Below are 13,211 nucleotides of genomic sequence, written 5' to 3' on the forward strand. Positions count from 1 at the left end.
TTTAGAAGAGAGCATGGAGAGGTATGACCTGGAACATACAGGGTGCTATGGGAGCATAAAGAAGGGCTACCTCACCCAGACACGGGGGCTGGGGTATCGAAGCTGATGCATGCATGATGAATAGGGCCTGGTATACTGTGAGGCTGGGAAGAGGGGCAAGCATGTCAAAGACAGAGGAGGTACAAAGGGATACACAGAGACCTGGAGATGGGGAAGAGCCTGGCTCCTCCAGGGAACCAGAGCATCTGCGTTGGGCTGGAGACTAGGGAGCAAGGATGTGGAGAGATGAAGCAGGGAAGATAAGCATGTCTAGAAGGGTTTTGGGAATCATGGTGAGGAGCTTGGACTTTATCCTGAAGACACAGTGGGGGCCCCCAGGGATTTTAAATAGCCAGATGCAGGCAGTGGCTAGGGCAGACAGTGAGTTTGGTTTTGCACACACTGAGTTAGGGGTTTATCTGAGTAGAAGTATGTCAACCATTCCCACTTTCCGTAAAGTATAATCTAGGCAACAGGGCACATTTCCCTTCATCGTCTCATTTACTCCTTTCCAACCCTTGCCTAGAGCCAGCCCTCCAGAGTCCCCTTCTGCTTGGGACATCTCACCTGGACCCCGTCTCTGTTTGTCTTGGTTATTCTGGTTTTGTTCCCTCTTCTCTCTGGGGGAGCCCTAGATGGGCTATTTGGAGCTCAGGTAGGTGGGTGGTCACACTTGGAGGAGGGGCTGGGCTGGCTGCTGAGACTGTGGATTATTCCCGCCTTGGGGTCTTCACAGGTATCTGATGCCTCCCTCAGTATCCACCTGCAGGATTTTGGCCCAGAACCCCCTCCTAATGGCATTTCGCATTGGTGGTAACTGCCTCCCCTTTCTTTCAGCCGGTGCCAAAGCCTTTGTCTGTGATCAGTGCGGTGCCCAGTTTTCGAAGGAGGACGCCCTGGAGACACACAGGCAGACCCATACCGGTGAGTTGAGTTTGATTTCCATGCTCCGGGTCCTCCATGGTGTGACAGTGTATGGGGATGAAGTATCTTAGCAGCACCCTCTTTTAGCAAACGTGACATCCAGTCATTTCCTGGTGCAGCTGTGAGCGGGGATGTGTTCTGCCGTGTTCAGCTACTCTTGCTTGTGGGGCTGGCTGGGCAGGAATTTACAAGGGTGACTTTGCCCCATGAGAACAGCTGCCCTGGCTTAGACCAAGATCTCTAACGGGACACTGACATCCTCTCAAATGCTCTTGTCAAGGCCTTAGAAAGTCGGTGATGTTATCTAAGCACGCCCTTTCCTTGGTGAACGAACATTCAGGAAACTCTCGCACCCCATCTGACTAACTCTGAAACCCTCGTGTGGCCACAGTGGGCTGGTCCCCACTCTGAGAGAGTCCAATCCTTGTCTAAAAGAAAGCAATGTGTACCCAAGGATGTATTTGAACAATATTAACTGACATCGATATGGCTTTATTTGATTTCAAAGCATTATCTCACAGCATCAGCATCGTCTCCTCATTGTAATCGGCAGCAGCATCGTCATCACCGGCGTAGCCCACACTTAGGAGATGCTTACAGTGTGCCAGGCTCTGTTCTCAGGGCCTTACCTGATCTCACCTGGCCAATCTTTCAGTAACTGAAAGGTAGCAGGCCAGGCCATGTCATAGGTAAGGAAACTGAGGCTCAAAGGAAGGAAGGTGACTTGCTGAAGTGAACCGGGAGGACAAGGGTGACACTGCTTAGACTGTCCGGCTGTCATCTTGGCTCTGCCACTTACTCTTTGTGAGACCAGGGATAAGTCGCTTAAACTTTCTTAATTTGGGTTTCCTCGTCTGTTAGAAAAGTGGGGTGATAATAGTACCTACCTCATAGCCTGGGGTTGCTGTGGGGATTGAAGAAGATATTTTATTTGAAGTGCTTTGTGGAGCGTTTGGCTCATCGTAAGCGTTCAGTATGTGGTGGTAGATGTATTTAAAATTTAATAAATATTTATTGATTTCCCGCAATGTGCTCGGCGCTGTTGGGGCATGTAAGGTACAGTGACATGGAGACAGACAGCATCCCTGCCCATCGTGGAACTGAGATTCTCATAGGGAGACAGTATAGGCAAATATGTATAATGTGTATGCATGTGTGATATATGTAAGGTATGTATAATATAATGTCAGTTTATGATAAATGCTAATAAGAAAAAATAAAGCATGATGAGGAGTAGAGAGTGATAGGGAGAACCTGGTATTTTAGATAAAAAACGGCAGGAAGGCCTTGCTGAGGTGACATCTGAGCAGAGTCCTAAAGTGAGGGAGTGAGCCACTCAAAGATTTCAGGGAAGAATGTCTCCGCAGAGGGAGCAGGCCCTTACGGAAGCCCTGAGGCTGGGTTGAACTTGACAAGTTCAGGGAACAGCCTGAAGAGCAGTGTGCCGGGGGCAGGGAGCGAGGTGCGGAGAGTGAGAGGAGGTCGGACATCAGGTGGGTCTCTCACCCCTAGTGAGGAATATAGGTTTCATTCTGCATGTGCTAAGGGTCCACTGGAGGGGGATAAAATATTTGCAAATCATGCATCTTGTAAAGGACTTCGAAAATAGAAAGGACTCTTATGACTCAATAATGAAAATACAGATAGCCAAAATTTAAAAAGGGCACAGGATCTGAATAGACACTTCTCCAAAAATCTGCAGTCAATGAGCACGTTAGCCATCAGAGAAATACAAATCAAAATCACAATGAGACGGTCCTTCACACCTATTAGGATGTGGCTGTGATAATAAATACAGACGATAAGAAGTGTTGTTGAGGAGTGGAGAAATCGGAACCCTCATACACTGCTCGTGGGAATGTACAATGGTGCAGCCACTTGGGAAAACAGTCTGGAAGTTCCTCAAAAGGTTAAACATAGAGTTACCATATGGCACAGCAGTTCCACTCCTGGGTATCTACCAAGAGCGATGAAAACATACGTCTATACAAAAAATTGCCCATGAATGTTCATAGCAGAATTATTCATAATAGCCAAAAAGCAGAGATAGCCTAATGCCCCCCCCCCCGCCCCCACTGATCAATGGATAAACAAAATGGAGTATATGCATACAATGGAATATTATTTGGCTGTAAAAAGGAAAGAAGTACTAATACATTCTACAACGTGGATGAACCTTAAAAACATTAAAACATGCTTACTGAAAGAAGCCAGCCACAAAAGGCCACGTGTTGTGTGATTCCATTTATATGAAACATCCAGAATAGGCAAGTCTATAGAGACAGAAAGTAAATGAGTAGGTACCACAGGTGAGTGAGTTAGGGGAAAATGGAGAGTGACTGCTAATGGGTACGGAGTTTCTTTTTGGGGTGACGAAAATATTCTAAAATTGATTGTTGTGATGGTTACACAACTCTGGATAAATTAAAAACGATTAAACTGTAGATTAAATGCATGAATTGTGTGTTACGTGGTCTATGAATTATATCTCAGTAAAGCTGCATATACACGCCTACGCACACCCCACTCCTACCCTCTCATCACACCATGTCCTTGTGTGCAAACATTTATAGAGAAGGGGAAAAACATAACCCATTGGAGGGTTTTGAATGGGAGAATGACACAACTTGGTTTGTGTTTTTAGAATATTATTCTGGCTCCTGTGTTGAAAATTGACCACAGGGAGCATTTCAGTTGTAAGTGCTGTGTAATGAACCGCTCCAGCAGTAGATGAAAGCAACAAAGCGTTAGTGTCTCTGACAGTTCTGTGGGGTGACAGGGCTCAGCGGGGTGGTTTGCACTTGGGGTCTGTCCTGTGTTTGCAATCAGATAGTGTCTAGGGCTGGAGTTGGCTGCAGACTCGACTGGGCTGTCCAAGATGGCTTCCACGGTCACACATCTGACTCCCCGTGCTCCTCCCTTGGCCTCTCTGTACAGTGGAGCAGCTGGACTTCCTACATGACAGCTCAGGGTTCCCAGAGTCCAGAAGCAGATGCTGCAGCCCTCTTAAAAGCTAGGCTGGAAACATACACCATTACTTCCACCGTATTTTATTGGTCAGAGCCATCCCAGGGTAGCCCCAGATTTAAGGGGTGGAAGACTAGACTCTCCTTCTCAAGGGGGAGTGACAAGCACATATAGGGACAGAGGAATGGATGGCAGCCATCTTTGGAGACCGGCTACCAAGCTACCACCGGGGCCTAGAGAGGAAGAAAGAAGACCAGTGAGCTGCTGCTGTTAGAGTGATTGTCATCAGTAGTTCCTTGTCCTTCCGGCTCACAAAGCCTGCTTCTCCTGAGTGGAGAGCATACCTCCTAGCGCTGGGGTCGTGGGCTTTGGACTGGTGCTGCCGTGGCCTGTGGCAATGGGAGGAGAGCTTTCTAGGTGAGCTGTCATTCCAGTCAGCATCTCCCTTGCTCAGTTATAGAGAGGATGACTTGGCTAGATGAGTTTTTGCTCAGGGTTCCAGAGCTGGTTATCTTGAAAGCCAGGGGAGGACCCAGGTCTCCCAGGGTCTCAGCCGCTTTCTACAATAGTAGGACATGTAACCGAGAATCCCACTCTGAGGATTCCAGCTGGGGGCTGAGGAGACTGAGCTGTGAGCCAGCTTCGCCGAGCAGCTTAAATCTGTCGGTCCGGATTAAGTGTGCAGCGCAGGGAACAAGCTACCCTCTCCTCTGGGACCAGTAGGGAGGCGCGGACCAGTCCCCGCGGGGTGAGCAGACAGGGAGGTTGTTCACGGGCACACCCCACGCGCTTATTAAGTGCCTTCTGTGTGCCTGGCACCCACTGGGAATACAGTAGTGATCAACATGGACATGGTCCCTGTCCCTTTTTTTTTTTTAAATAGCTTTATTGAAATATAATTGGTATACCATACAATTCATGTGTTCAAAGTATACAATTCAGTGGGTTTTGGTATATTACACTGTTAATTTTTAAAATTGTGGTAAAATATATATAACATAAAATTTGCCATTTTAGCCATTGTTAAGTGTACAGTTCAATGGTATTAATGACATTCCAACCTGTTTCTAGAGTCTGGGTCCTGATTCAGCTTTGAAAGTCAAGAAGCATCTTAGGACCAGTGCCTTTCTAGGATTTAACTCAGTGAGAACTCGAAAGTGATCGACACTTTCCAGAAAAGGATATTTGTCTCAAATATAATTGGAAAGAACCTGGAGTTTTGAGTCAGAAGCCCAGGATGGGGTTCCAGCTCCACTGCCTAGGACATGAATGGGCTTGACTTGTTACTTGTCATTTCTGCCCTTCAAGTCTCCTCACCTACAAAAGGAATAAGGTCCCGTCCTTCCTTCAGCAGTGCTGGGGCCCAGCCATTCAGCCTTGCTTTTGCATTATCTCCAGGTTGAGTAAATGGAGCTCTTGAAAGGGGAGAGGAATGGAGAAAATGAATCCAAATCAGAGATGAGACCAGATGTCTACTTTGAGAATGGCTCTCTCGCCACCTGGGTGTGAGCTCCGGGTCAACTCCCTCCTCGTTGAGGAGCGTGCAGACCCTCCCTAGTGTGGGGCAGGCTGGGCTCAGGGAGGATAGATGTGACAGTGCCTGATCCTCAGCGTAGGCTTGGCAACGGGATGGCTCTTCCTGACACAGGGCAGAGCTCATCTATCACTTATTGTGCTGTTTCCTGTAGAACCAGATAGATCCTCAGCCTCCTCTACTAATCAATGAAGGAACGCAACTTGAAATCTAGGTGGCATCTCTGTTCTAAGAAAGGGGACCCATGAGGAAGGGAGAGGCCTAACGATAAGGAATGCTGAAAGTAGTGGTCAAGTTATGGGCCTGGGAAAAGCCAGTGGGGCAGCAGGTTTCATAGGAGAGTCAACAGGAGAGCAGGGAGCCAGAGCTCTGGAAAGGAAAAGGAATGGAGACCCTGGGAGAGTAGAATAATGGTAATGCCATCTTGTATTTCTCATTCCTTAGTTTGTAAAACACTTTTAACAGACGAGAAAGTGGAGGCCTCGAAGTCACCCACTAGGAAGTGGAGAGCTGGAACTTGACCCACCTTCACTTTCAGTGCTCTTTCTGTTACTCCCCAGCTGCCTGCACACTGACTTACTGCTGTCCGTGGGTGCATGGCTGAACGGTTTAGGGAGAGCCTCTCAGAGATCATTTAGCTCATGCTCCTGTCCTGGGCAGGGGCCTTTTGGATCCCTGCGACCCATTTCCCTAAAAATTCCCAATGCCCATGTCCCCCTCCTGAGATAGGATGCAAATTCCCTGAAACAGATTGGGTTGGGGCATTCCGTGCCCAAGGCTGCCATGTGGGGAGTTAACAGAGCTAGCCTGTGGCACTGCCTCAAATGGGTGGTGATGGTGTTTTACAGCTATTCTTGACGCTGAAGAATGAGTTTAGTAGAAAGTGTTTCCCAATTCCATTTTAGCCCAATGAATGTCATCTTCACGTCTCACCCGTTTGACCCTAGTTAACCTGGATTTTTATCCTGGTATGTGTGACCCCTCCTCGTCCCCTCCCTTCGAGATCTTGGTGGGCTCAAGCTGGTGTTCTGGGAGGCCACATGATGGTTGGGCTGGGCTCAGGCTTTGTTGTCACACTTCAGTTTTCTGTTTTGGCACCGCGAAGACTTTGAGGAGATAAACAGAGAGCACTTTACACCTTTTATATTATGACAAATACATATTGCAAAACACTGCTGCTTCCAAAATGTTTGGGTTGCAGAGCGGGGAGGAATTAACAGCTATGCAGCTCCCTGCGCTGCGTGTGCTTCATTTACACATCAGAAGTTTTTTTACACCGTTCAGTAAAATAAAAAGTGAGAACACACACACGCACGCACACACATGCACACCCAGCGCACCACTTGGGTTCTATATTGGGAAGGTCTTAAATTAGTAAGTAGTTCTTTACGTCCAGATAAACTGATAAATACCTTTAATGGCTTAATTTATACTCTGGGTTTGAAATTTGACACATGGACACTATCTTGGCTCAGGAAACACAAGTGGTTTTGTGCCAGAGGTTTTAATGACCGATCAGTAATATAAATTGCTGCATCACTGAACAGAAATAGCTTCTCCATGTCATTTGATCTGGAAACTTCTCCGGCCAGGCAGCAGTTAATAAATTTAAAAATAATTACCCTCTTTATTCAAAGTCAAACTAATTAGGAGTGGGTTTTACAAATCATAATGTTGTTCAAGCCACTGTACATCCCCGTTTTGGACTTGAACAGGCCTGGGGGCAACAGACACATCGGGTGGCATTAATTAGAGGGCAGGGGAGATACCTTGGCTGCTGAGCGGAAGGCGAGGGGGTTGGGACAGTCTTCAGCATACCATGTCGGGGAAGGAGGAGGTCTCAGTGAGGAGGCCTTGGGAGTGAGCTGTAGAAACCAACTCTTTTAATCCATATGGGGGGATGTCACAGCAGCCACCCACCTGTGGTCTGAGCATGGGGGAGATGGAGCTGGTGTTTGTGGGCCAGGCCAGAGAGACTGTGAGAGCCCAAGGGACAGGGCAGGCAGGTGTGCACATGGCTACTTGTGAAGGATGGACCTGCCCGAAGGCAGGCGCGTGGATCGCATGATCTCTAGAGGGCTCTCACTAGGCGAATTTGGGCCCTGATGGGGTGGCTCAGGTTTGTCTTGCAGGCTTCAGGGAAGAGGGGGACCCATGGAGCCTGAAGTCAGAATGTGAAGTTCAGGGTATTCAGTGCATAGTGACCCTCAGAACTTGGGATCTGGTGTCAGACTGTCTAGATTCAAATTCCAGCCCCATCACTTCAGGCGGGTTGCTTAACTTCTCTAAGCCTTGGTTTCCTCCTTGGTAACATAGGGACAATGATGGCATCTATTATATAAGGAGTATTGTGAGGATTTAATAGGATAGTCCACATAAAGCACTCAGCATAGGCCTTGCACAGAGTCAACTCTCAGTAAGTGGTGGTGGTGGTTACTATCATTGCATCATCGTGAGCTTCATCAGACGCCCCAGAGGGCACCCATTCCCCCACTGGGAGGTGAGAGGGGAAGGGCCGGGTTGATGGGTAATGGTGGTGGAGGAATAGGAACGGCATGCAGCTGCTTTGCTAAGGTGGAGGTGGGATCTTCCAGGATCCCTCACTCGTCCTCTGGCCAAGAGGCTGTTTCCATTGTGCCCACTGAGCTAACAATGACTGGAGCCCTCTGAGTACAGTTGGGAGAGGTGAGGGCAGAATGAATTCCACATGTTGAACAATCCCACAGAGCAGATTTGGTGTATCTTATTTAAGGCCCTGTTGCCTGGAATGCCCAAGGCTGCCCAGGGGGACCACCCCCTGCTAGTATCCAAACAGATGATGTATAAACCTAGGCCAGACAAGCTGCAGAGGTAGGATAGGCACTGAGCAGGTGCTCCAACCTCTAGGAGCACCAGGAACATGTCCTGCCACATCTTAGAAGGGGCCCTATTGGTTAGTGCCCTTGAAGGCTCAGAATCTTGAGTCTCCTGCTGGTGTCCTGGCCCGTGTCTTTGCCATCAAGAACATGGGTGTTCTGCATCTCCTGCCTTCTTCAAGTAAGACCTTCTGTGTCATCCCACCTTATGCCTGCCTAGTGCCCTGGTAAGGAAAAGAGGAAAACACGCAGACTCAAGATGGCTGAAGTTATTGCTAGGTTTAGGAATTCTGGGGCCAGGACAATAGGTTGAACTAGATCTCTAGACTTGCCTCAAAGCAATTCAGCTCTCTCCTCTGGCCCCCAACCTGCCCCACCAGGTCCACCAGGTTAGCGGCTTGGGTTTGCTGCAGATTAGAGTGGCCTGTGCGACTGGTTCATCCCATCGTTCCTTCATTCACGTATTCCCTGAGTTTTAAAGTACCTACTATGTGCAAGGGGCTTTGGGGACCCAGTACCACAAAGGAACAAATGTGAACAGAACTTGGTCCCTGTCTTCCTGAAGGTTACAATGTTGCGAAGGAAATGAACAAGTTGGGTGAACTTGCCTTGGGTACAGATAGTATAATATTATGTTTAGTGGATATTATATATCCAGTAGCTGTATTCTATTGGATACTTTGGAGTTATAATTTTATTAAGCGCTCACTACAGTCCTAAAACATAGACATTTTTCCTCCCTATTCTTTGCTGGCGAAAACTGAGCCCTGGAAAGGTTAAGGAAGACCAGTCCTGGGTGGACCTAGAACATGTGCCTCGGGCTCCTGCACCCAGAGCCCATGTTTGAACACTGTCTCCCCTCCCCACGGGGGCCTGGCCTCAAACCTCATATGCAGATGAGGGAGTCAACTCTGCCTGTTTAACAGCCTAGAAACTGGGGCTCAGAAGCCCATATCTGAAAAAGGGGGTCAGTTAAGAACAAACAAACCAAACTAGAGTTAGGACCCACGAGGTCTTACTTCCAGTCCAAGGTTCTCTCCACTCTGACTACAAAATAAGGACTTTCTTTTACTGGCCTAGAAAAAGTTGCTAGTTTCCACATTCCTGTGCTACACACGAAGCCACTCAAGCAGCTGCAAATGTTGAGATGCTGGGTCTCCTCTTTTCTATGTCGGCTGCAGGAGGGTCCTGTGGTCCAGAAACAGCTAACACACCTTGCGGCCAAGGGCAGCCACGCTGTGGGATCTGCTCTCCTCTGGTAGCAGGGAGCAGGCGCTGGAGGGAGCCCTGCCCACTGTCCTCTCCTTTTCAGTGTGAAGGAGGCTAGGAGGCACCTTGCTGTAGCTTTGGAAGGAGGAAGCAGCAAGGGCACGTGCACACACACACACACACATTCTGCAGCTGTGTGACCACCTCCTTTGAAGGTGCAGAGCTGTATCCCCAGCTTGGTGTTGTTGGTTGTCTCCTTACACTGGCCCTGCTCTCACTCCTGATGTATTAATGATGCTTGGAAAAAGCTTCAGGGACAGTCTCTGGCTCTGAACTTCAGAGTAGAAAATGAAATCCTTGTTTGGAGGCCTTTCTGTGGCGGTGAGCATGGGAGGGGCGGCAGGAGTCGCGGGCGGGACAGAGGAGTTAAAGGGTGAGCAGCAACATTCCTTCCCCCAGGGTGGCTGCCAGCCTTGCCCCTCTCCTGCCCTGGGCCTGGCACAAGGCGCGGTGCTGGGCACTGAGGAGCCGTGTCAGGGTGGCTGGCCCCTGTCCTACAGCAGTAGGAAAACCAGCAACTGTGCTGGCTCCTCCTCCCAAGGGCAGCTTCCAGGTCCCAGCCCCAGAGGAGGGGACAAGGGAGAAGGGCCAGATGGGGAGAAATAACTTAATCTGCCTAAAATGTTACATGGGGAAAAAGGCAGAGTGAGCCTCAAACCCCTTCCCAAGCTGGAGGGCACAGGGTGGGATATGAGGGGTCCTCGGGTGGACACGCGGACTCCATGCAGTTTGGTGTGACCTCCCCATTGAAAACATAATAGCATTCGACTTTTATAAATATCAGGGGTGATTTGTATAGCGTTTCACATGGCGTGCCAAGGAGCTGAGCATGAGAGAGCTCCAGCTCGAGACGGCTGTGGAACGTCATAGGCACTTGGGGAGGGAGAGTCATGTGCTGCTGTCCGTACAGTCAGTGCACCCGCATAGACTTACTCTCGACCTCGTTTCATGCTGTTACTATAAAGGCATGTTTGATGCCTAATATAGAGTTTTATTTTCCAGGCAAAGGGCTCTCGGCTCCGCTGGAGCTGTGGAGTGGGGAAGGACAACCTAGCTGACACCTGCTGGCCCAGACAAGCCGTCTTTCTCCGTTGTTCACCCTGGTGGCTCCTGGGCCCCTATGGCTACCTTCTAGAGGGGCCTGTAATGCTTTTTCAAAATTATTAACTTTATTTTTTAGAGCAATTTTAGGTTTACAGCAACATGGAATGGAAGGTACAGAGGTGATCAGATACCCCAGATCCCCACACGTGCATGGCCTCCCCCACTCTCCACATCCCCCTCCAGAATGGTACGTTGTTACAATCGATAAACCTACATCGACACACCATGATCACCCAAAGTCTGTAGTTTCCATTAGGATTCACTCTAGGTGTTGTACGTTCTGTGGGTTTGGACAAATGTATAATGACATGTATCCATGGTTGTTGCATCCTACAGAAGAATTTCGCTGCCCTAAAAATCCTCTATGCTCTGCCCATCCGTCTCCCCAATAGTTTCTATCTGAAGCATTGCGGCTTTGGGCCACGCTTGGAGGGGATTGGTGGTGTTTGGCTGCCGTGGGATTACAGGAGGAAAACTGACAGAACGCAGATTTGGGTTAGAAAAGGTTGAAGATCATTCACTCAATAGACATCTTGAGCGTCTGCTTTGTGCCAGACATTTGTGCTGGGCCCTGGGATAGGGATGCAGCAGTGAGGAGGACTCCTGTGGTCCCTGCCTTCTCCAGTCTCCCATCATTCAGAAATGATGGTGAGCATTGTTGTCGTTGGGGGGACGGCGGGGCAGCCTGGTATTTGGAAGCAATAATGAATTAGGAGAAAGGAAAACTGAGTTCTTATCCTGGCTCTGTCACAAGCTTGCTTTATGACATGGGACAAATTGCTTTGTTTCTCTGCCTGTCTCAAATGTTGGGTGTGGGAATTGGGCAAGAAAAATGGCTGCTTTGGGGGTTCTGTGGTTCCCAGCACAGCCTGAGATTCTGATCTTGCAATGATGGTCTACATTTTTCTCCATCTTAGTTTTCACGTATGTAAACTCTGATTCATAATATGTGGCTATTCTAAGGACTGAATAAAATAATGCATGTGAAGTGCTCAGCCGAGTGACTGGGATGTAGGACTCGCCTGACGTGGCGGCTGCTCTCGATGATTATTTTTAGATGTCCACGGTTTCTGTCCCTCAGCAGTGGACAAGTGTTTCTTTTACTTCATTTAGAAGCTTAGTCAATAAAAATATAAGTGCATACTGTGTCTGAAGAAGGGATTAAAGGTGAAGATCTCTTGCCTTTTAGAAACTGTTCTGGAATTCGAGGGGAATGATGGAATTTGATCTTTGAGGACTATTGTTCAGAGCTTGGCCTGGGCCTGGTGCTGCGGCCTTTTATGTGTTGTCTAATATAGCCGTCATAACACTGCCGAGAGGCCGGCTCACTGCCTCTATCGCTGAGGAGGAGCTGCAGGCTGAGAGGCCTAAATAATATGCCTCGTTCAGCAGAAGGACTGGGATTCAACTTTAGGGGCCCCGGTGGTGAGTCTGATGGGACTTTTGGGCACCCGTCTTCCTGTGGTTCAGGGTGGCTCTCTCCCTTTCAGCATCCTCCTTACAGCAGAGTCCTGATGACCCCCCTCAGCCCCCGACTCTGGTTCCCGCTCGCTTCTCCTCGCTCCCATTCCTTGTTCTGCCATGTTTCTCCTTTCTCCTTCCACGCCACTCTCCAGCTCCTACCCTTTGCTTCTCTGTCTGCTCTCCCTGCTCCCTCGTGACACCACTGCTGCCGATGACAGAAAGGAGTTAATAAAAACCAATGTGTAACTGAAACTTGAAAAGCTATAAATTGCCTTGTTTTTTCTAGGATGTTGGTAGCATTTTGATTTAATAGTTGGACAAACACAAGGGCCTATTTTATTCAGAGTTTACAGGCCTCAAGGCTGTTATTCCTCCAAATTTAATAGCATTGAAATTGCAGGGTTTGCTATAATTTGCCTATCGCTTTCTGCTCCACCATTGATGTTTATTGTCAGCGGGATGGAATCTCAATCCGACTCACTTAGATAACATGTCTGTTAAACATTTAGATAATTGTACCATCATTAACTTGTCACATTATTTTAGAGATTCAAAACAGAACAGGGTAAGTAGAGGTACCGAAGGGAGGTGGGGGGTGGGGAGGAAGAAGAGAAAACCTCTCCTGAGTTCAACACCCAGGAGATGAGAGTTGATTTCACACTCTTGACCTTTCCTTGGAGGTGTCTGAGTTGGGGAGGTGTGTGCTACAGAGCTGTGCCAACCCTGGGGACAGTGCGGCTGATGCTCAGCAACCCTCCATATTTGTTTCCTCCCCAGCTTTGGCCTTCATGTACCAAAGATCAATTTTTTAGCTTCCCTTAGGGATGCTGATTGCAACATTATATGTAATTACAGGGCATTGAGAACAACCTAAATGTCCAAAGGTAAGGAATCTGTTAGTTATGGTACCTGAGATGGAAAGACGTCCACGATAAAAACTGGTTGGAGAAAACAGGTTGTGTAGTGTGATCCCATTTAATATAACATACAGAAGTCATCCCGTGAGATTCTGTAAGGCTCTGTACATGTTAACAGTGATTATCTTTAGAGAGCAG

At 48.3% G+C, this 13,211-nt stretch overlaps 1 protein-coding gene across 6 annotated transcripts in view; it reads left to right on the forward strand.

The window, feature by feature from the left end:
* Positions 1-13,211, forward strand: part of ZBTB16 (zinc finger and BTB domain containing 16) — a 183,419-nt gene that overhangs the window by 120,759 nt on the left and 49,449 nt on the right. For all 6 annotated transcript variants that reach the window (XM_046685066.1, XM_046685068.1, XM_046685062.1 and 3 more), the window contains one exon: positions 877-963. In XM_046685066.1, coding sequence (XP_046541022.1) covers positions 877-963 — 87 coding nt within the window. The remainder of the gene's footprint in view (positions 1-876; positions 964-13,211) is intronic.

Source organism: Equus quagga, chromosome 14 (genome assembly GCF_021613505.1).
Source record: "Equus quagga isolate Etosha38 chromosome 14, UCLA_HA_Equagga_1.0, whole genome shotgun sequence".
NCBI lineage: Eukaryota > Metazoa > Chordata > Mammalia > Perissodactyla > Equidae > Equus > Equus quagga.